The 20,198-nt window shown below is 48.4% G+C and overlaps 2 protein-coding genes across 9 annotated transcripts in view; one reads left to right on the forward strand and one right to left on the reverse strand.

Moving 5' to 3' along the window:
• The first annotated feature begins 1,180 nt into the window (after positions 1 to 1,180).
• LOC310835567 (vomeronasal type-2 receptor 26-like) lies at positions 1,181 to 12,027 on the forward strand. 4 transcript variants are annotated; one of them, XM_083720308.1, is made up of 6 exons: positions 1,181 to 1,864; positions 3,657 to 3,948; positions 6,212 to 7,066; positions 7,825 to 8,043; positions 8,989 to 9,115; positions 10,338 to 12,027. In XM_083720308.1, exons 2-6 carry the CDS (start codon positions 3,793 to 3,795, stop codon positions 11,240 to 11,242), a joined length of 2,262 nt encoding a protein of 753 aa, XP_083576434.1. In that variant the 5' UTR covers positions 1,181 to 1,864; positions 3,657 to 3,792; the 3' UTR covers positions 11,243 to 12,027. The 4 variants fall into 4 exon arrangements, with proteins under 4 accessions (XP_083576434.1, XP_083576431.1, XP_083576432.1 ...); XM_083720305.1 differs by lacking the exon at positions 1,181 to 1,864 and adding an exon at positions 1,874 to 2,848; XM_083720306.1 differs by lacking the exon at positions 1,181 to 1,864 and adding an exon at positions 1,874 to 2,848 and having other exon boundaries at positions 8,992 to 9,115.
• A 1,034-nt stretch (positions 12,028 to 13,061) lies between these two features.
• Positions 13,062 to 20,198, reverse strand: part of SLC5A5 (solute carrier family 5 member 5) — a 39,987-nt gene continuing 32,850 nt past the window's right edge. For all 5 annotated transcript variants that reach the window (XM_083720414.1, XM_083720411.1, XM_083720413.1 and 2 more), the window contains 6 exons: positions 20,118 to 20,188; positions 18,035 to 18,121; positions 17,504 to 17,709; positions 16,263 to 16,366; positions 15,726 to 15,829; positions 13,062 to 15,203 (listed from right to left, as the gene is read on the reverse strand). In XM_083720414.1, coding sequence (XP_083576540.1) covers positions 15,009 to 15,203; positions 15,726 to 15,829; positions 16,263 to 16,366; positions 17,504 to 17,709; positions 18,035 to 18,121; positions 20,118 to 20,188 — 767 coding nt within the window. In that variant the 3' untranslated portion in view covers positions 13,062 to 15,008. The remainder of the gene's footprint in view (positions 15,204 to 15,725; positions 15,830 to 16,262; positions 16,367 to 17,503; positions 17,710 to 18,034; positions 18,122 to 20,117; positions 20,189 to 20,198) is intronic.

Raw genomic sequence — 20,198 nt, forward strand, 5'->3', positions numbered from 1 at the left:
GTGTAAATAATGTATATAAAGCAGATACTTTGAGGGGACATTCATTCCCTCCTCACCACTATGAGCTGAATAAAGAGCATGAAATCTACTCTCGACTCTGAGTATATTTCAAGTCCCAAATCCAAGGATTCTCTGAGGAGTCAGTCCGACAGGGCCAAGGCAGGACACGAGGCAGGAAACCAGGCAAGGTCAGGCACAGGATCACAGGCAGGTTCTGGCAAACAGCAACGTTGCTCCCGCAACCTGGGGCGGGGTCCGACAGCCTTTTATCTCTGTCGGGTAATGGCCGGTCCTGATCCCCCGGTGACTCACCTTCCTGTCTCGCCCAAAGGCAAGCATTCCTCCTGCAAGTACCCAGGTCTCTCCTTCTCTCAGACCTCAGTCTCTGCAGCTCGGGAGATGTTGGTGGGTTACCAGACCCAGGGACCGCCTCAGCCTCCCCTGACCCAACTGGTAGTGGAGCAGATGTAAGTGATGGCCCAGCTGAAGGCAAAGAGGTCATCCTCGCATCTGGAGCCAGGGCAGGCTCAGGCCCCTGACTCGGCCCAGCTGGTGCTTGTTGCAGGGAAACCTGTGAAGACTGGGACTCTTCAGGATCAAACTAGGTTCAGACACCGCCTGAGGCAAAGGATCCAGTGCAGACTGAGATTCCTCTGGCTCTGAGTCCGAGCCTGAGTCCCAGGCCATCACAGTAACTCCACCTCAGAACCATTAATATTTGTGCTGCCTGCCTGGGCAAGTTAGGAAACTCAAGGATGAGAAGCCCGTTTGCTGCTATGAGTGCATTCCTGTCTCCACCCTAAAAGGAACAGATCTCTAAACAGTTGTTTGTGCAGTGAGTGGCTCCTGGAATGAGCAAAAGTGCCCAGACGATCAACACCCCAACCAGTCTAGTATCCCCAAGAACGTCAACTTCCTTTCTTATGAAGATAATCTGGGCTTTGCTTAAGCTTCTCTTGCCTTCTCCCTCTTTCTCCTCACATCTCTGTGCTGGCGATCTTCATTAAACACTGAGACGCCAATCGTCAAACCCAACAACCGAGACTCACCTGCCTCATCTCCCTCCTGCTCTGCTTCCTCGGCTCCTTCCTCTTCCTCACCTGTTGCCTCCGGCAAACGGCTTTTGGAACCATCTTCTCCCTTGCCGTTTCTTCTGTCCTAGTGGCTCTTGCCTTCACGGCCACCAAGCCAGGAAACAGGGCCAGAAGATTGTTGAAGGGACAAACAGCAACTTTGATTGTCCTGGCCTGTCCCCTCATCCAGGCTGGTCTCTGGGCTGCCTGGCTGCTCACTTCTCCCCGTTCCCAAACTGGGACCTTCCTTCTTTACCCATCGAGATTGTAGTGGAATGCAGGGAAGGCTCCCTTGCCATGTTTTACTCTGTCTTGGCTTACATGGGTTTCCTGGCCCTCGCCAGCTTCACGGTGGCCTTCCTAGCTAGGAAGCTCCCTGATAGTTTTAATGAAGCCAAGTTTATTACCTTCAGCATGCTGGTCTTTTGCAGCGTTTGGGTCTCCTTCGTCCCAACCTACCTGAGCACCAAAGGGAAGTTCATGGTGGCTGTGGAGGTCTTCTCCATCTTGGCCTCTGGTGCTGGTCTCCTGGCTTGCTTCTTTCTCCCAAAATGCTACATTATTCTTCTGAGACCCGATCTCAACAGCAGAGAACATCTAATGAGGAAAAAATAATTAGGAAATTTAACACACTGAAGTTTAACACATTGAAGTTATCCAATAAACAAACCACAAGGAAGGTAGCCATATCATCATGTTCTTAATGTTCACTCTCCTTGGGAGATACCTGCAAGAAAAGTAGGAAGGATCTTCATCAGGGTGGGAGGCTGGGAGAGGAGGTGGTCACCCAGGTGAGAGCTGGAGGAGTCTGCTTTTCTATGTGTGGATAAATGATAAGATATGCACTATATAAATGTGATAAAGGGTCTTTTTAGTTACCCTTATTCTAATCTTTCCCCTCTTTTTCTTTTCTATACAATTGTGTTTTGCATTTTCTTATAAATGAGCTTGAACTTTATTGTTTAATGTGTAAAAAAACCCACCTTTCATAAAATTGTTATAGCAAACATGGGCAATGCCCTTCCATATTTTCAGACAGGAACTGCTCCTGGAAGGTGAACCTGAGACCTTCTGCATGCAAAGTGGGCACTCAGATATTGAACTATGGACCTTTCCATTAGAAAGCAAAGTTGTGATTCTAGTCCCTTTGATTTGAATGAATGGTTTTGATAGGCTTGCCAGGAGAGTGGTCCATCCAGGCTAGTATGGCCCATAGCGAATTTCCATGGTTCCAGAAAACATGTTTATCATTTCTTCCTAAGATGGTGTAAAAAGAACTTACAGCATGAATTATCTTCTCTTCCCTGAAATTATCGCAATAACAGTCATTCCTGTTGAACCTCTGGAGGCTTACAACCATTGAGTCAATAATAAAGCAAAATACAGGACAAAACCGTCTTGTGGTAATAAGAAAAATGATCATGTTGAGCTACTCCATTTTATGCCTGACTATTGATCTCTCTGACCTAAACCCCCAGCTGAAATTGGTAGTTTTCAAATCAGGTTCTGCAAAGGTGCAATTGTTGTTTCAAGGGAATATAATATCTCTCTGAGCTGCGGATGATTCGGTTGCTGCTCTTGTCCTGGCTCTTGCCTCAAGGCAGCTGCTTGATGAAGGGGAGAGGGACACGATCCGTGAAGCCCTTTCAACTCTACAAACACTTCCATAGGGAGGGAGATCTCATTGTGGGTGGGAGTTTACCCCTGTTCAGGGCTGTGGTCAAAGACCCATCCTTTAAAGAGTATTCCAGAGAACAGGACCATCCTGATTTAAAGTAAGTATTCAGACAGGTAGGGCTCTGAGTTGGAAACTGGGTTGCTTTCCCTGCCCCCGCCCCCCCCCCCAACTGAAATGCTGTTCATCTTTCTTGTGCAATCTGGGGACGTCCTATGCAAAGGCAGGAGTGGGGTGGGATCTGCTGGGGAGGTTGAAAGGAGTAAAATATCTCTACAGCAATTTGCTGTATAGTCTCCCTCTCAATGTCACCATTTCATTTAGTAAGAAATCACTGCTTTGCATCCAATTGCTTCCTTATTGTTCAACATCACTGTTAATTTTGTGAGAGTCAAATGTTTCTCTCTCTTCCCAGTTAAACCCATTTCCATGATTTTCTGGGGTTCCTATTATTATTATTATTATTATTATTATTATTATTATTATTATTATTATTATATTTATACCCTACCCAACTAGTTGGGATGCCCCAGCCACTCTGGGCGGCTTCCAACATACAGTGGTACCTCTGGATGCGAACGGGATCCGTTCCAGAGCCCCATTCGCATCCAGAAGCGAACACAACCCGCGTCTACGCGTGCATGGGTCGTGATTTGCCACTTCTGCGCATGCGCATGACGTCATTTTGACCATCTGCGCATGCGCAAGCAGCAAAACCCAGAAGTAACGCGCTCCGTCACTTCCAGGTCACTGTAGCGCGCAACCTGCAAATATTTATCCCGAAGCTACTTCAACCCAAGGTATGACTGTATATCAAAACATAATATAACATCAAACATTGAAAACCTCCTGATACAGGGCTCAACTTTTCTATCATTCCACCCATAACCATTTTACTCGCATTGCAGGCTTGTCCCCAAAAACTACCAGTACATCCTGGCCTTGCAGTTTGCTATCAAAGAGATCAACGAGGACCGGACTCTCCTCCCCAATGTCACTCTGGGTTCCCGTATCTACATAGAATGCAATTTTGCAAGCAAGACCATGGAGGCCACGCTGTCTCTGCTTTCCACGCAGAGACACATGGTGCCTAACTACAAGTGCGACAGTCGGGACCAGCTGCTGTCCGTCATTGGGAGCCTAGAAGCCACGACTTCAAGACAGATGGCATCCATCCTGGGCTCCTTCAAGATCCCGCAGGTGAGGAGAGCCACTTGCAGAAGCTATAAAGATACAAAAGCCCATTCTCTGTAAACTGCTTCTGTTATAATGCCTGGATAGCTCAGCTGTTTAGAGCATGGTGCTGGGAACGCCAAGGCTGCAGGTTTGATCCCTGCATGAGGCAGCTGCATATTCCTGCCTTGCAGAGGGTTGGACTGGATGATCCTCAGGGGTCCCTTCCAACTCCATGACTCTATGACTGTGATGGTTAGTGATCAGTTTGGTCTTTTGCCTTCAAGCGCCTCATTAAGCTGTTGACAATGAATCATGATCAGATATGGTACGATTGATCCTAATGCCCACTTACCCATTCCCTCTTATCTCATTTTTAATCCATTTTTATCCCTTAGTTTCTTTCTCCAGCCCAATCAATGAATGTCCTGATTATAATCCCATTGCATATTACCGGTGGTATTATTCCACCTCTCACTGTGAGGGAAGAGTTCTTTTTAGAAAAACAGTGAAGAACTCCTGCCCCAAAATTTACTCTCCCCCCCATCAATTTATTGTGCATAGCCAAAGGCCTTTACAAGGCTTTCCTCTGAAATCACACAACATACCCTATAAAGGTTTACAGCATAGAAAGTTTACAGCATAAAATTTTAAAATTAGTGAGCATTAATATATCTTGAACAGAACTTTTAGCTGCCAGAGCAAATTTGGCTACAGTTGACAAAATGTACTCACCTGTTGCAGTTTCCTAAACTACCATGTTGACCCAGATAATAGTTTCATTCAAACTTTAGACACATGAAGGAGGGGGAAATGACAGAGTGAAAAATATTGAAGCATTATTGTCAGGGGTTCAGAAGGAGAGACACAGGAGGGGGAGCAAATGGAGAGTGAGGAGGAGGAGTACGAGGGGGGCGCAGGCAGTGACAGTGGCCAGAGTTATTCCACAAGCCTCTCTAGCGAATCGGAGGACTCACAGAAGGGAGCGCCGGTGGCCAGAGCAAGGGAGATTCCAAGGGAGAAACCTCAAGAGGGAGGGGCCAGCGGGGAGTCCCTGAACAGCAGCTGGAGATCAGGGCCAGCGTCTCCACCAGAGCGCAGTGGGGAGGGGGAGTCCCAGGAGTCGGGACCAGTGTCCTCACCACCAGAGGGAGGAGAGGAGTCAGGTTTGGCAACACCCACATCAGGAAGCGGGGAAACGGTCAGAAGGAAAGTCACCGGCTGGGCGCGCGCGCCAAGTTCAAATGTACAGGAGCGTGGCACAGCGGGGAGCCCGGGAAGGGAGCCAGGTCCTAAAGCCCGCCGGAGGGAGGGGCAAGACTCAGGAGGCTCCGCGTCAGAGGAGTCCAGGAAGGAGGGAACCCCAGAAGGCAGAAGGACCCAACGCAGGAAAGAGCAGCGCAAGAGGTGGAGCCGGGCTAGAATCTTAAACTGGTGTGGGTGGAGCAGTGAGTCAGAGGGGACTTAGCCGGTCTAGCGTTAAGACGTGGGCCTGCGCGCCCAGAGCTTGGAAATGGAAACTAAACTTCAATAAAGACTTTTGTATATAATATCCACTGGGCGTTGGACCTCTGTGAGCTGGGACCTAGCGGCAGTCCTGACAATTATGTTCAATAAAAAAAATGTATGGGGGGTATAATTGCATTATGCAAAGTCCAGGGAATCCAGAGTCCTGCATTCTCAAAGGGACAACTTTCAGTCGGTGCTGAAAGTGAATTTTGGGAGACAGTCTGAACTTTAAAGATGGCATTTTGCTCAGGCTTCATTGGAAACTGCAAGTAACTCCTTGAAAGCCCTATTTTTATGGTGAACTTTTTATAGGTCTTCCGTGGATGACTTAAAAAAATATTACAGCCGAATGAAATTGTGGGGAGCATTTGAGATAAAAGCAGCAGAAATGACAAAATAATTGCAATAGGGATGCTTGTAATGTATAATGTTTTTATATATGTTGGAAGCTGCCCAGTCAGAATGAGGAGGAGGAGGAGGAGGAGGAGGAGGAGGAGGAGGAGAAGAAGAAGAAGAAGAAGAAGAAGAAGAAGAAGAAGAAGAAGACGAAGAAGAAACTTTTTGTAATAGATAAAGATTGAATGCAGTAGAAAAGGTTTGAGTAAAGACACTGTGGAGGTGCTGCTTCTGGTGAAAATGTTCAAAAAATGTAATAAAAATTTGTGTGTATAGTTTTGATGGAGGACGGGGTGGCAGGAACTGAGGGGCCTAGAAGGCATCACGGAATGTTCACATTATGTCTCAAAGGTCACTTTCAAAGCACAGTTCTTGCTCTTTTCAGCTGGGTTATGGCTCCTTTAACTCTGACAAGGAAGATGAAATGGTGTCCTCGTCTTTTTGCCGCATTGACCCCAACCAAGTCCTCCAGTACAGGGGTTTAGTCCAGTTACTCCTGTATTTCCACTGGAATTGGATTGGACTCCTTGCTCCGGAGGAGAGCAGTGGCGAAAACTTCATCCAGACTCTGACACCCCTCCTCACCCAGAACGATATCTGCGTGGCGTTTGCCAGAAGGGTCATTCCAGAAACGGTGGCTTTTCTGCAGCATGGAAAAATATGGATGAAACACGTTTCAGATCTTTTCAAGAGCGACGTCCAGGTGGTGGTTGTCTTTTTGGACTCCAACACCTTGCGGAACCTATTGGGTCCCATATCTGTCATGAAAAAGCTCAACAAGATCTCAGCCAGGAAAGTTTGGGTCCTGACAGCCCAGTGGGATTTCGTCACTGAGGGGTCCCAGAAGCAATGGAAGGGGCTGAAATCTTTCCATGGGGCCCTTTCCTTCCAAATCCATTCAAAGGAAGTGCCAGGATTCGCCCAGTTTCTCTCAGAGTTAGATCCACGCCAACCACAGGCAGATGCCTTTCTCTGTCGCTGGTGGAGAGTTGTGTTTGACTGTGAGTTTCTGGGATCAGGTCTCATACCTTCACGGAGCAAGAGAAAATGCACAGGAGAGGAAAAACTAGAGGACCTGCCGGCCTTTGTGTTCTCAGTGACCATGACTGGCCACAGTTACAGCATCTACAACGCTGTTCATTCTGTGGCCCACGCATTGCATGACACCATGCACTCACCAGGAACCAACCGGGCAGTGATGGGAGGTGTTAACCGTCTTCCAAAACTCCAGCCATGGCAGGTAATGTCCTTGTGCTACCTAGTTTGGTGACTTTATTGGAGCAGCAAGAATGTTGCAGAAGCTGCAACAGAGATGGGGAACCTCAGTCTAGGGCTGCGTGTGACCCATCTGGGTTCTCTTTCTGGTCCTCAGAACTCCTCAGTAGGCCTGGACAAGATTTAGCTTTCAACTTCAGGATATACAGTTATATATCACAATGTCTGAAATAAGGGTGGAGCTGCTTTTAAACTTTGTGATATATCACCAGCTAAGCATTTTGATATATTGATATAGACTATCCTCCTTAATAGTCACCCAGCTTTATGGTGACGGGGAGAAAGTTGCAGGAAAGGACCATATTGGCACATGTGCCCTGTGCTGTGTTTATTGCTTTCCTTCCCCACAAGGACAAAATATGGCTGCTTCTGATCTTCATCTGGTTTTGCCCTCTCCTCGTCCCCCACCCACCCATGCGCACCCTAATTTTGGGAAAGGCAGGCTGGGGCTGCCATGTGGGGCCCTGCAGAGCAGCAGAGCTCTTTGGGTTCCCATCAACGCATGCGCTCCCACTTACATGAGCACCAAAAATGGTGCTGGAATGGGGAAATCCCAGCTTACTGGAACAGAACCTCTATGTAAGGGAGTTCTACCAGGGAACTGCAGAAATAATGTGGCTGGTCGAGGGGGCCGTGGACTTAGAAAGGTCGGAAACCAGTGGATCCAAGGGAGCCAGACCAACAACCCCCCTCCCTGTTTTCTGAGTGTCTCTTCCATTTCAGATTCTTGCCGCTTTGAGGAAGACTCGGTTTAACAACAGCGCTGGGGAGGAAGTCTCCTTTTCTGAACATGGCAGCAGACCAGCTGGCTTTGATATCCTGAACTGGGCCTTCTTCCCCAATGACTCTTGTGCTGTTGTGGAAGTTGGAGGTCTGGATCCTCAGGCTCCGCCAGGCAAGGACTTCAGCATCAACCCAGACACCATTGTGTGGGATTCCCAGGTGGGGCAAAATGAGGGCATAAGGCCAAGGCCAGCACAAGAGTTGGCTCCCATCTCTCCACAGCCATCACTACCTGCCCTTTCTTTCATGGTGGGATCGGTGGGCCCCACATCTGCACACTGCATTATGGGGGTGCTGTTCCCCAGACCAGATCAAACCACAGTCTCATTTAGTCTTGAAATGTGGACTACATTTGACGAATCTTGATCTGAGTTCATTTTTGCAACATTTAAAGAAACCGCAAAGTTCTGAAATGGATCTGGCACTCCCAAGCTGGTTGTCTCTCTCCATCAATAGGGAATCTCCCGTCACCTCTTCCAAGTCCTGTTTAGTTTTTGGGGTTTCTTAAAATCTATTTAATCAAAGCAAAGTGGTCTTGGTCCACAATGTTCCCCTAAATGATTCATTTCTTCTATGAGCCTCAGTTTTTGTGGTTCCCTATAACCTGCAGAGGGACCCAGGTGGCGCTGTGGGTTAAAGCCTCAGTGCCTAGGACTTGCCGATCGAAAGGTCGGCGGTTCGAATCCCTGCGGCGGGGTGCGCTCCCGCTGCTCGGTCCCAGCGCCTGCCAACCTAGCAGTTCGAAAGCACCTCCGGGTGCAAGTAGATAAATAGGGACCGCTTACCAGCGGGAAGGTAAACGGCGTTTCCGTGTGCGGCTCTGGCTCACCAGATGCAGCTTTGTCACGCTGGCCACGTGACCCGGAAGTGTCTCCGGACAGCGCTGGCCCCTGGCCTCTTAAGTGAGATGGGCGCACAACCCCAGAGTCTGTCAAGACTGGCCCGTACGGGCAGGGGTACCTTTACCTTTACCTTTATAACCTGCAGAGGTATGGAAGAGATTTGGACCACTCAAGTAGATAAATCCCTCCAAGTCCTTTTTCACTGCAAGACAAGCATTGACCTTGTGCAGCAAAACCCAGCATTTTCACTCTTCCCTTTCAGGAGATCCCATTTGCCAGGTGTGTGAAGAGATGTCCTCCGGGGCAGAGCAGAAGAGTCCCAGAGGAGAAGCCGGTTTGCTGCTACGAATGCATTTCTTGCCCAGAAGGGACCTTTTCTAACCAGACAGGTATGTCAAATCTAGAAGCCCGTATTGAGGTGCAGAAGTTGTTAGGAGAAGGGTGGTGTGGAGAGAGAGAGAAATCCTGGATGAGGAGAAGTGGGAAAATCCCCTGCAACTTGGATTTGGGTTTATAGTTCTACCTGTTCACAAAGATGTCGTGAATTTGGGGCAAAAGATTCCTACATTGCAGAGGTTCGACTAGATGGCTCTTGGGGTCCCTTCCAACTCCAAAGTATGACTCTGGGATTCATCAGAATAGTTATCAATAGTTTAATAAGTTCTAAATCATTGTTAATTATGAGAAACTGTTTCATATTTTCATAGCCTCTGTTTTAATAAACATGCATACATTTTAAAAGCATGTTGAAATGGGGTAGATGGGTATTGGGTTGTTCTTGTTTTTATTTTGGTTATGTATTTTGTGTTTTTATATTGTGATTTTATCCTGTGAACCGCCCTAGGACCTGCGGGTGGTATACAAATTATTATTATTATTATTATTATTATTATTATTATTATTATTATTATTGGTGATGATGAACCCAGATTAAACAGTTCACATCAAGACATGTTTCCATAGCTGTGGTTAAAAACTTGGCTAATTGGGGTTTTAATCTGATCCTGTGATCCAAAACAGAATTGTCTACCCCTCCCCCCCCCAGTGTGCTGAGGAGGGCTGCACTAAGGAGGAATGGTGGGAGCCTTCTCCCCCCCCCCCCCACTCCTGATCAGGATCCTGAATCTTCCCAGGAGAAGGGAAGTAGTATAGATTTGGAACAGCAGTTTACAGAGGGACATAGTTCAGAAGGCAGAAGCTAGGAAATACTGAATGGGGAACAGCTAGGAGAAGCAGCACTGGGAGAGAGAGAGAGTTAACAGATTCGCTGTCTCTGGAAAGCATTCATCCGCTCAGCCCAAGGTCAAGAAGAGCTGGTAAGGAGGCAGCACAGAAAGCACAGTGGTTACGAGATCAGGTTACAAGACGCGGGAGTGACGGGGGTGGAATTCTTAACTGGGAGCAGCGCCATCCCTAGGAAATGGATTCTTTGTTCTCTCGCTGTGATCATTAAAGTTTCTAACTGGTAAGAAGACTCCTTTTCCTTTGTTCTGCTTATCTACTGCCAAAGAGGGGAGGAAGCCAATTCCCTGACGCCTGACAGAGTGGCAACCACAGTCAAAAACACAAATGGCACATGTGATATATTTCAATAGTGTTTCCTTATGCCAGATGCCACTCAGTGTACCAGCTGCCCTGAAGACCAATGCCCAAACAAGGACGGTGACCAGTGCCTGCTGAAGAAGATCAACTTCCTTCCATACCAAGAGACTGGGGGTGTTCTTTTAGCTTCCCTTGCCCTCTTCCTCTCTCTGATCACACTTCTCATGCTGGCGACCTTCATCAAACAACGGGACACACCAATCGTCAAAGCCAACAACCGCAGCCTCACCTACGTCCTCCTCGTCTCCCTCCTGCTCTGCTTCCTCTGCTCCTTCCTCTTCATCGGTCGACCCGGGAAGGTCACTTGTCTTCTCCGACAAACTACTTTTGGCATCGTCTTCTCTGTTGCCATTTCTTCCGTCCTGGCAAAGACCATCACGGTGGTCCTGGCTTTCATGGCCACCGAGCCGGGAAACATGGCAAGAAAACTGTTGGCGAGACAACCAGCAAATTCTGTTGTTCTGATCTGCCCCCTCATCCAAACTGCTATTTGTGTTGTTTGGCTGGCAACCTCTCCCCCATTTCCAAACCTGGACTTCCATTCCATAGCTGGAGAGATTGTAGTGGAATGTAATGAAGGTTCAGTCACCATGTTTTATAATGTCCTGAGTTTCATGGGTTTCCTGGCCCTCGCCAGCTTCACGGTGGCCTTCCTAGCTAGGAAGTTGCCTGATAGTTTTAATGAAGCCAAGTTTATTACCTTCAGCATGCTGGTCTTTTGCAGCGTTTGGGTCTCCTTCGTCCCAACCTACTTGAGCACCAAAGGGAAGATCATGGTGGCTGTGGAGATCTTCTCCATCTTGGCCTCTGGTGCTGGTCTCCTGGCTTGCATCTTTCTCCCCAAATGCTACATCATTCTTCTGAAGCCCAACCTCAACAGCAGAGAACATCTAATGAGGAAAATGGGAATCTAACCCACTTCAATCTTCCCTGCCAGTTAAATTTTCACAAAATTGTAGGATGTAAAACTTATAGCAGTCAAGTACAACACTCATACAGTGGACATGTTAGGGGATGTTTTGTCCCACTCAGGAGAAGACTTCCTGTTTCCTCCTGAGCTGGGACAGACTTGAAGAGGGTGTGGTGTGTTGTACTAGCATAGAGGAGCCCACAGCCTCCATGTTTGGATGAGTGTGTGTTCTCCATTGTGTATGTTGCTGTGTTTTTGGAGAAGTGACTCCTTAGTCACAGTCACTTGGGACTGACTTCTTTATGGAATAGTTCTAGTTGTTATGTAACATAAGCCTGCCTTCAGAGATATGTCTGTGAACCTGAATGAATCTGTGAGTAAACTACTTTTATATTAAGTTTAATCAGATTCTCATGTCTATTCTTTTTAAGAGGGAGTAGAAGGGATCTCACCAGGAATCTTAAGTAGTGAAGCTCCGACAAGCCAGCAACAAGCTATCCACTGTGTAATTTAAAAAGGGGGATGTTTGGAACTCTGCTAGAATATGGAACTTGCTAGCACAAGTTAGGAAGGATATGATTAAATAATATATCCTTTCCTGCCTTCCTAATCATCCCCACAAAAATGAATCACAGTTTCCTAGTTATCAATACAAACTCTCCCGTCAAATTCTGCAGTTGGCAATGAGAGCAGATTTGGTTACTTTCCAAAAGTCTAAGCAATTGTCTGTATTTCCCCCAAATATCCTTTTTCTCTCAATCAATTAAAACTGTGAAAAACCAGAGAGAATTGTGCCGTTCTATTCCAGTGTTGAAGTTGCTGTGTCTTCTCCCTTCCCTGGAGGTGGGCCATCTGGCATGGGCGCTTTTGGGGTTGGGCTGAATGACTCTACAACCCTACAATCCTATGGTTGGCACTCTCCCCACCCATCGCTTCTTCCCCTGGGCAGTGGGGGGTGCCCGTCTCTGAAAACCTAGCTGTGTCCCCTTCTCCAAAGGAATAATATATTCTGTTCCAGTGCTAGATCCCACAGAGAAAGGCTGGAGGTTGCCAGACCACAGAGAGTTCCCAGTGAGACAGTTGCTGCAAGCGAGGTTGGGAGCCAGCAGAAGCCTTTTATCCCTCTGGGTCCAGACTAAGTCCTCCAGGCTCTACCCGTGGGGAGGGACTTCAGAGTCTTAAAGGGTCAACCCTGTGACCTGAAGATGCTCCTCCATCCCAGAGCCTCCCTTCTGGGGCAATTCCAGGCTGGTGATGGGTAGTGGGAGGCACCTGGTTCTTCAAACTCAAGAGAAGGTGCCTGTGAAGGTCCAGGCCTTGGCCATATAGGCCCTGCGGGGGGGGGGGGGGGCTGGGAAGTTCTGTTTCTGAAAGGTGGCTTGAGTTGCCTCTAGAGCGGCCCTTTTAAGGACAGCTTGCAGGAGCAGTAAGTTTAAAAGTTCAGGGGAGCACATTTCTACCTGACGCAATGCTGGGTACCAAAAATGATTATAACTGTGCAGTGTATTATTTGCATGTGTGTGTTGGGTCAACTTAGCCCTATCAATTCGGATGCTGTCAGTGGGTTCTTGTTATTATCTTGTTGGGCTGTGTGTGTGTGAAAGAGGAGCCACCCCAGGGTGAAGGCATCCTCTGTTATTTGTCCTCGTGTCCGTTTCAGTCCGTTGGTTAGTTTTTGTTTTTGAAGAAAAAAAGAAAGTCAAAAAGTTATCACTCCAGTGTCCTGCTATGATGCTCCTGGCTGCTCAGAGTAGAGAGCTTGTAAAAACCTCGCAGATCCGTAGAAAGGGTCCGTGATTTGAAAACAGAGACGATGTATGTACTTTTGCAAGCCCAGAAAATCTTTAATAAAAACAATTTTTTAAAAAATCTGTGCAGCGTTTTTTTGTTCTTATGCATCTGGCTTTGTAATACCTTCGGCTACACAAATAAATGAGCAACGGCAATTAAGCTAAGCAGGTCCTGTAGCCATCCTGCTCAGCTTTGCACAACATCCTCATTTGGGCCACAGGGATATGTATCCGTTCCCTTCTGAATTTGTCATTCCAAACACAGAATTAGCATTGGCTTTTCTACAACATTCTCTTTATTCCATGCCGAGCGTTTCCCCTCAAATGGCACAACACCAGAGTCCTTTGATCATTGGAAGCCAGAGCAGACTGAATATATATCTTTATACGCATAGATAGGAACATACACCCTCTGGCTAAGCCCACCCATTCAACCCTGTAGCCCCTGTGCAGCTTGAAGGTCCCACATCTCCATCCTGGTGCATCTTAGTTACATGGCAAATATCAGGCGGGGGGATGGAGAAGAGGCCAGGAGGAGCTGTCAATACTCCTGTCTACACACTTCCGACAGGAGGACGGCCAACATGGGATGGAGGAGAGGGCACAGCAGGGACCAAGCCAGACTCGATTCCCATCCTCCAGCCTAAGCTTTGGCCCTCTGAGCATGCACAGAGTGGCTTTTCCATGACAGGTGGAGGCAAGCAGGAGGAGGATCAAGGTCCCAAAGGAAACGACGCAGGAGGCCCTGAGAAGTGGCAAGGATAGTGGGGGCAGGTGAGCTGGAAATATTTCGCACCTGGCAGCCAGGGCACCCCTTTAGTTTCTGGTAGTACGTGGGCAGACGAGTCTAAAAAGCCCAGGACACAAATTTCCACCTTCCAGCCTTCTAGCAGCGATGGTGGTTCCTTAACTAGAAGATATGTATTTAGTGTTAACTCTGGAAGTGCTAACTCGATTCTGACCAAATGAAGCCTCTTAGAGCAAAATATACATCAGCTGCCCAGAGTGGCTGGGGCAACCCGGTCAGATGGGTGGGGTAAAATAATAAAACTATTATTATTATTATTATTATTATTATTATTATTATTCCAGTTTGCAACATCTGCTTTTTCTCATCTTTGCCAATCTCAACTCCTCCATTTCCAGATGAAAATGGAGAATAGATATCAGGTTAGATGAGGAGGAGGAGTGGAGATGCCCAGCCCAAGAGGCGCCCAGGGAGGGGGCAGAAGAAGATCGTGTGGACCCAGGTCCTTGGTGGTGGGAAACACAAGGAGGAGGAGAAGAAGGAGGAGGAGAACTGGGAAATATTGGAGGGCAAGGAGCAGGGGTGAGCTAGCAGATGCACCAGCCCTGAACAGAGACAGGAGCCAGATGTGATAGGGAGAGTACCAGAGCCAGTTGATACGATGTCCCTTGAGAGCCTGATAGATCCCCCTCCTTCCCCTAAAACCAGGTGTTTCCTCCATGTCAGAGAGCAGAAAACTAGACATCGACAGAAGGGGTCCCTTGGCAGCCACCGTAGACAGCAGGACGGGTCTGATACGGAGAAAGCGAGCTTCTGGGGAGAGGAGCAGGCCCCCTGGGCAGCAGCTCAGGCCTTGAGGGAGCACACTTTATGGATCTCCGTGTGTTTCTGTTTGATACTAATAAATGAACTGATGAAGATGCTCCCTGGCTGCCTGGTTTCTCTCGGCCATTGCCAAGTGTGTTGCTTGACAGCTCCCTCGGGACAGGACCCAGTTGGGACAAACAGAAGCCCCCAGGGGTCCACATCACCCCGTGCTGTTGGCACAACTTGGCCAGATTTTGATAACAGGCCAGGAACGCCCTGCCCAAATTTCTCCAGAGGTTGCAGCTTGGCCTGGTCAGAGATCTACAAATATCTCTTTGTGGAATGAGGTCCATCCCTCCCAAAATGGGGTCCTTTCCCAAGTAAAGCTGGTCCAGGAGGCTTCTGGCCTCCAGGTGCCCAACCCTTTACACGTTGGTCTCTCTGAGCAGGTGGAAATAGCTGCTGTCAAAAGCGTTGCAGACGCAGAGGTTCTCCTCAGAGGGCTCTGATGATGCCTTCTCCTCCTTGGCCATCAGGGTCTTCTCCTCGGCCGGGAAGCTGGGCACCAGAGACGTTGAGCCAAAGGCTTTCTTCTGCAGATTGGGAGAGTTCCCTGCATCCTGTGCGGACGGTTGAGAAATGGAAGGAAGCCATTGAGAAAGGATGGATCCAGATTTACACCCAAGCAAGATGAAGAGAAAGAAATGATAAAGAAAATACAAACAATGATTTAAGGCAGAAAGGCAAGGGGCAGAGTAACCTTGTTTGTTTTGTTTCTGTTTTTCTTGTAAGGGTATATGAGCAGGAATTGATCAATAGGCATCGCTAGCTAGCAGGACCAGTGGGCAGGGTTGGTGGGAACTGTAGTCCCAAAACAGCTGAAGACCCAAATTCAGGTAATGCTGCTCTAGTGGCAGAGAGCTCCACAGGACTGGAACAATGACACTAAAGGCTGCTGTCAAATGAGCCTCTCCAAACTGGAGAACGGCCAGCGATGCTCCTGCAGCTACAAGTGATGGCGATGATCAAGCTGGAATATGAGGGTTCAGGTGGTCCCTGTTCTCTAAGCTGAGTGATGGCAGCTCCGATGCACTGCCCACTGCCCACCATTACCAGAGTGCCCAGTTTCCCCACTGTCCTACCTTGGTGAACGGTTTCTTCAGCCCCTCTGGGGAGACCATGGCGGTCTGCTTCATGACGTCCCACCAGAGCACACCTGGCTTCTTTGAGCTCCTTTTCGCAGGCCCTGCAGCAAAACCCAGAACCACGAGGGAGAGAGAATTTGCACACTTTAAGGCAATGAAACATGAAGTATTGAAATCAACTTCTAAAATGGTATTCTTTTGTAGAATATTAGGGGGGAGGGACCATCATAGTTATGTCAAAATGTACGCAGGATTTGAACAATAGCAACAGATGAGAATTTGTCATTTAAAAATTTGGAATTGATGTACAGAATGGATAAAATATCAGTAATATAGAAGCTTTATAAGGGAATAAAAGAACACCATGGAATGTGTCAACAGATATGAGAGATTTGTTCTGGTTGCATTTTAAAAGGATTGGTTAAAATTGGAAATATAATAAAAAATATTATTTAAAAATGGAATCAACTTATTTTTAAAAAAACAAATGAAACAAATTAATAGGTAGCTAATGGCTCCACCCCACCAATTTACCGGTTAGGCAGCTGACCAGAACCCCAATTACAACCGTGGTGAGTGTTCCCAAGGCACCGTAGTAGAGGTAGGAAATGGCGTAGAAGTCATCCGCAATGGCCGACCTGCAAAGGAAGTGAGATGGTGAGATCTGCAGGAAGGGGAATAAATGAGTTCTGGCTCCTAGAAGGTGCTGGCAATCTGGGAGGAGTACAGAGGAGGGAGACCAGGATGCTCAAGGGTCCGGAAACCAAGCCTGATGAGGAACAGTTGAAGGAGCTGGGGATGTTTAGCCTGGGAAAGAGGAGACTGAGAGCAGACAGGAGAGCCATCTTAAGGGCTATCACAGGGAAGATGGAGCAAGCTTGCTTTCTCCAGCTCTGGAGGGTAGGACTCGAACCCATGGCTTCAAGTTAGAAGAAAGGAGATTCTGACTAAACATCAGGATAAACTTTCTGAGAGTGAGAGCTGTTCAGTGGGGAAGGGACTCCGGGGGGGGGGGGGACAGTGACCCAGAAACCTCCTTGTAGGTTTTTAAGCAGAGGCTGGGGGGCCATGTCTCATGGATGCTCTAACTAAGATTTCTGCATTGCAGGGGGTTGGAACAGAGGACCCTCAGGGGCCCTTCCACTTCTAAGATTCCACCAAGATCCCTAGATCCTTTTCACATATCCTGCTAGTGAGCCAAGGGTCCCCCATCCCATAACTCTGCATCTGGCTCTTCCTGCCTTCTGCAGAACCTGACATTGTCCCTGCTTGTCCCTTTAGGGCCACCTGGTTGGCCCCTGTGAGAAGAGGATGCTGGGGTCAGTGGCCCCCTCTGGCCTGGTCCAGCAGGCAGATTCCTCTCATGGAACCTCCAGCTCCGCAGGCAGACAATTTGCAGGTTATTGGGGGGGGGGGGGTTGGCCACTCTGAGGACCAAATCGGCTCCCTTTGACCTGATCCAGCAAGATCTTCTTAGGCTTGTTATGAACCTTCGGCAGTACCTTGTTCCTGTAAGCACATTGAACAGCACCAAAGCGCGTTGAGGCGCACTGTAGAATGTCCTTAGTTCTTACAGGCCATAAATGATGTTTTCCCATTACTGAATTCTACTGAATTCTACTGAATCCTCCTGAATTCTACTCTGGGCAAAGAAATGTTGTTTTGCTGTGTTTTCCTTTAGTGTTATAATAATCTTAATACCTTTACCCGCTCATCTGGCTGGGCTGCCCCAGACACTTATTTGAATTTGCACCGGAGATCAACAACCATCTCACCTGTCTGCAACTTCCGTGATGTTCCGGGGTGGCAGTGGGCCGAGCATGATGGTGGCGTTGGCTCCCTCGGAGGCGTTGTAGAGCGGGCACAAGTCTCCGTAGGATGGGAGCACCCCCATGGTGGCGGTGCTGGGTGGGTAGAGGGTGCCCCCCACAGCCACCCAGAAAGAGAGGGCGAATCCCACAAGAAGCCCAGTCAACACCCCCTGGGAAGGAAGGAGAGGTCGGGTTTTATGCTGCTGCTGAGCTGAAAGTCCCACCCCCTCAGGAATTTTTGCAAGGGAAGGGAGATTCCCCACAGGCATCCAGTTGGCCACTGTGAGAAGAGGATGCTGGGAATCATGGAACCTCCAAGTCCAGGGGCAGTCTATCTAGATTCCTGTATTGTTAGGGGTATTTTTGTGTTCTTTCGTTCCAATCCTACTGCTTTGTTGCAAGGCCCCTCCATAGCACAGCACCTTTCTTCCAACACCCTTTTATGAAGGGTGAAGGCACCCAAAAGCATCCTCTCGGGTCCTCTTTGGGGCTTACCACGGTGTTGCAAGCTGGGATAAACATCCCCAGGATGAAGGCTCCCAGAAGGGGCCCACTGATGACGCCCATGACGGTGAACGAACCCTGTGCAGAAACACAAAGCGGGGCAGAGAAGGCAAGGGTAAGCATGTTGTTGTTACGAGGTTGTCAAGCTGGAAGGTGTGCAGCAGAGGAGAGCGACCAAGATGGTGAAGGGTCTGGAAGCCAAGCCTTATGAGGAACGGTTGAAGGAGCTGGGGATGTTCCACCTGGAAAAGAGGAGACTGAGAGGAGATAGGAGAACCATCTTCCCATATTTCAATGACATGGAAGAGGGAGCAAGCTTGTTTTCTCCTGCTCTGGAGGGTAGGACTCGAACCCATGGCTTCAAGTCACAAGGATGTCCTGGATGCTTTAGCTGGGATTCCTGCATTGCGGAGGGTTGGACTGGATGACCCTCGGGGTCCCTTCCAAGTCTACCATTCTATGATTCTGTTAGAGGGCTCACACCTCCTTCCCAAAGCTGGGCAACTGCTTACCAGGCACCCAACGCAGGGCCAGCTGTCACACTGCCCTAAAAGCGCCTCTGGCCAAATCTTCAAGTCAAAGGTTTTAAAGTTGGTGGCCTGTGGGAGGGAGTTCTGCAGATGAACTCTTTGAAGAATGACTTTCTCTTATCTGTCTTAAATCCTCTGCTGGCTGTCCAAGAATCTCATGTCACAAGAGAAGGAGGAACACTTTTCTCTGTCCACTGTCTCCCCGCCACGCACAATTGTGCAAACCTCTATCGTGTCACCTCTAAGACACGAGTAGCAGCTACAATCTGAAAGTGCCAATCAGCTCCCAGATATGCAGCTATGCAGCTCAAGTTGTTAACATATGAGATACAATGCAGAAACCGATAAGCCGTGTGTGCGCACATCTGTGAATGCAAACTTTTCCTGGTTGCTACAAAGGCGGGTGGAGTGCCCTCCTTGTTGAAACAAGATGAGACAATACTGGGCCGAGCGTGAGAATCAACTCCCTACGCCATAAAACCAGCCACCGACACACATGACTGGAAGGCAGAGGCCTGGCTGCCAGCTTCCGTGCCTCAGCGGCCTCCAGGCTGGACTACTGCAATGCACCACATATGGGGCTGCCCCTTGGAGACTGCTGGCAAGAACGCATATCAGCCTGCATTGGTCCTCAGTACATTCCCAGGGCCTGATGCAAAGGGCTGGATTTGTCCTTTTAAAAGCCTTGCAGCCCACCCTCTCAAGCTTGTTGAGGAACTGCTACACCAAGCAGCGTAGTTAAGCTGGACCATGTAGTTAACCTACAGAACTCCCTGCCACAAGAGGCCAATGACTTGGAGGACTTGGAGGAAAGAGGCGGGGCAAATTCATGGAGGAGGAGGCTAGACTCTAAAGCTACAGATAAAAAGAAGGGTTAGGGGAACTCCCTGGAACAGGAATCATAAAAGGACCTCCTTCTGGGTTTCCTTTGGGGGCACCTGTGAGAACAGGGGGCAGGATGAGATGGGCCTGATCCAGCAGCCAAGCTCTTCTTAAGGAGGACTACTGTGACAGCAGAACCTCCATGCCCAGGAGCAGTCTACCTCTGAATACTAGATGATGGGGAAGCAACAGCTGTGCTCAGATCCTGCTTGTGGTCGTCCCTTGCAGGCTGGAGAACAGGAGGCTGGACTAGATGGGCCCCCTTTGGCCTCATCCAGTCAGCCAAACTCTTATGATCTTCTTATGGAACCTCCTGGTCCAGAGGCAGTCTATCTCAATTCCCAGATTCTTAAGGACATTTGGCCACTGTGAGTGCAGGAAGCTGAATGGGGGGGGGGGTGGCCTGATCCAGCAGCCTCTTCTTGGGTTCTTAAGTAGTTTGGCTCCCTGAAGATGACAGTGGAGAAGCGTGGCCTGCAAAAAACCCCTGTTGCTATCTCAAATGCAGATTGTGCTTTCAGGGAAAAAAGCATGAGCCAAATCCTTGTGGAAGAAAGAGAAGAAATTGAGGGAGGGGTCATAAGCGGAGACAGTTACCCAGCCAGATGGGCAGTTTATAAATAGTAAAAATAATAAAATTATAATAATAAAATTATTATTACCTGCAACACCCCACCTCCCAGTAATGAAGACAGCGCTGCAACGGTGATGCACGACGTCCCATAAATCAGTGCTGGAAACGT

This window comes from Podarcis gaigeae, assembly GCF_964106915.1.
Source record: "Podarcis gaigeae genome assembly, chromosome: 18".
Classification (NCBI taxonomy): Eukaryota; Metazoa; Chordata; class Lepidosauria; order Squamata; family Lacertidae; genus Podarcis; species Podarcis gaigeae.

Excerpts from the sequence above, each read along its gene's own strand:
- LOC310835567 (XM_083720305.1), top strand. The coding sequence starts at position 2,634 with ATGATTCGGTTGCTGCTCTTGTCCTGGCTCTTGCCTCAAGGCAGCTGC. Across the intron at positions 3,949-6,211 it reads GCTCCTTCAAGATCCCGCAG|CTGGGTTATGGCTCCTTTAA; the intron begins GTGAGGAGAGCC and ends TGCTCTTTTCAG. Across the intron at positions 8,044-8,988 it reads CCATTGTGTGGGATTCCCAG|GAGATCCCATTTGCCAGGTG; the intron begins GTGGGGCAAAAT and ends CTTCCCTTTCAG.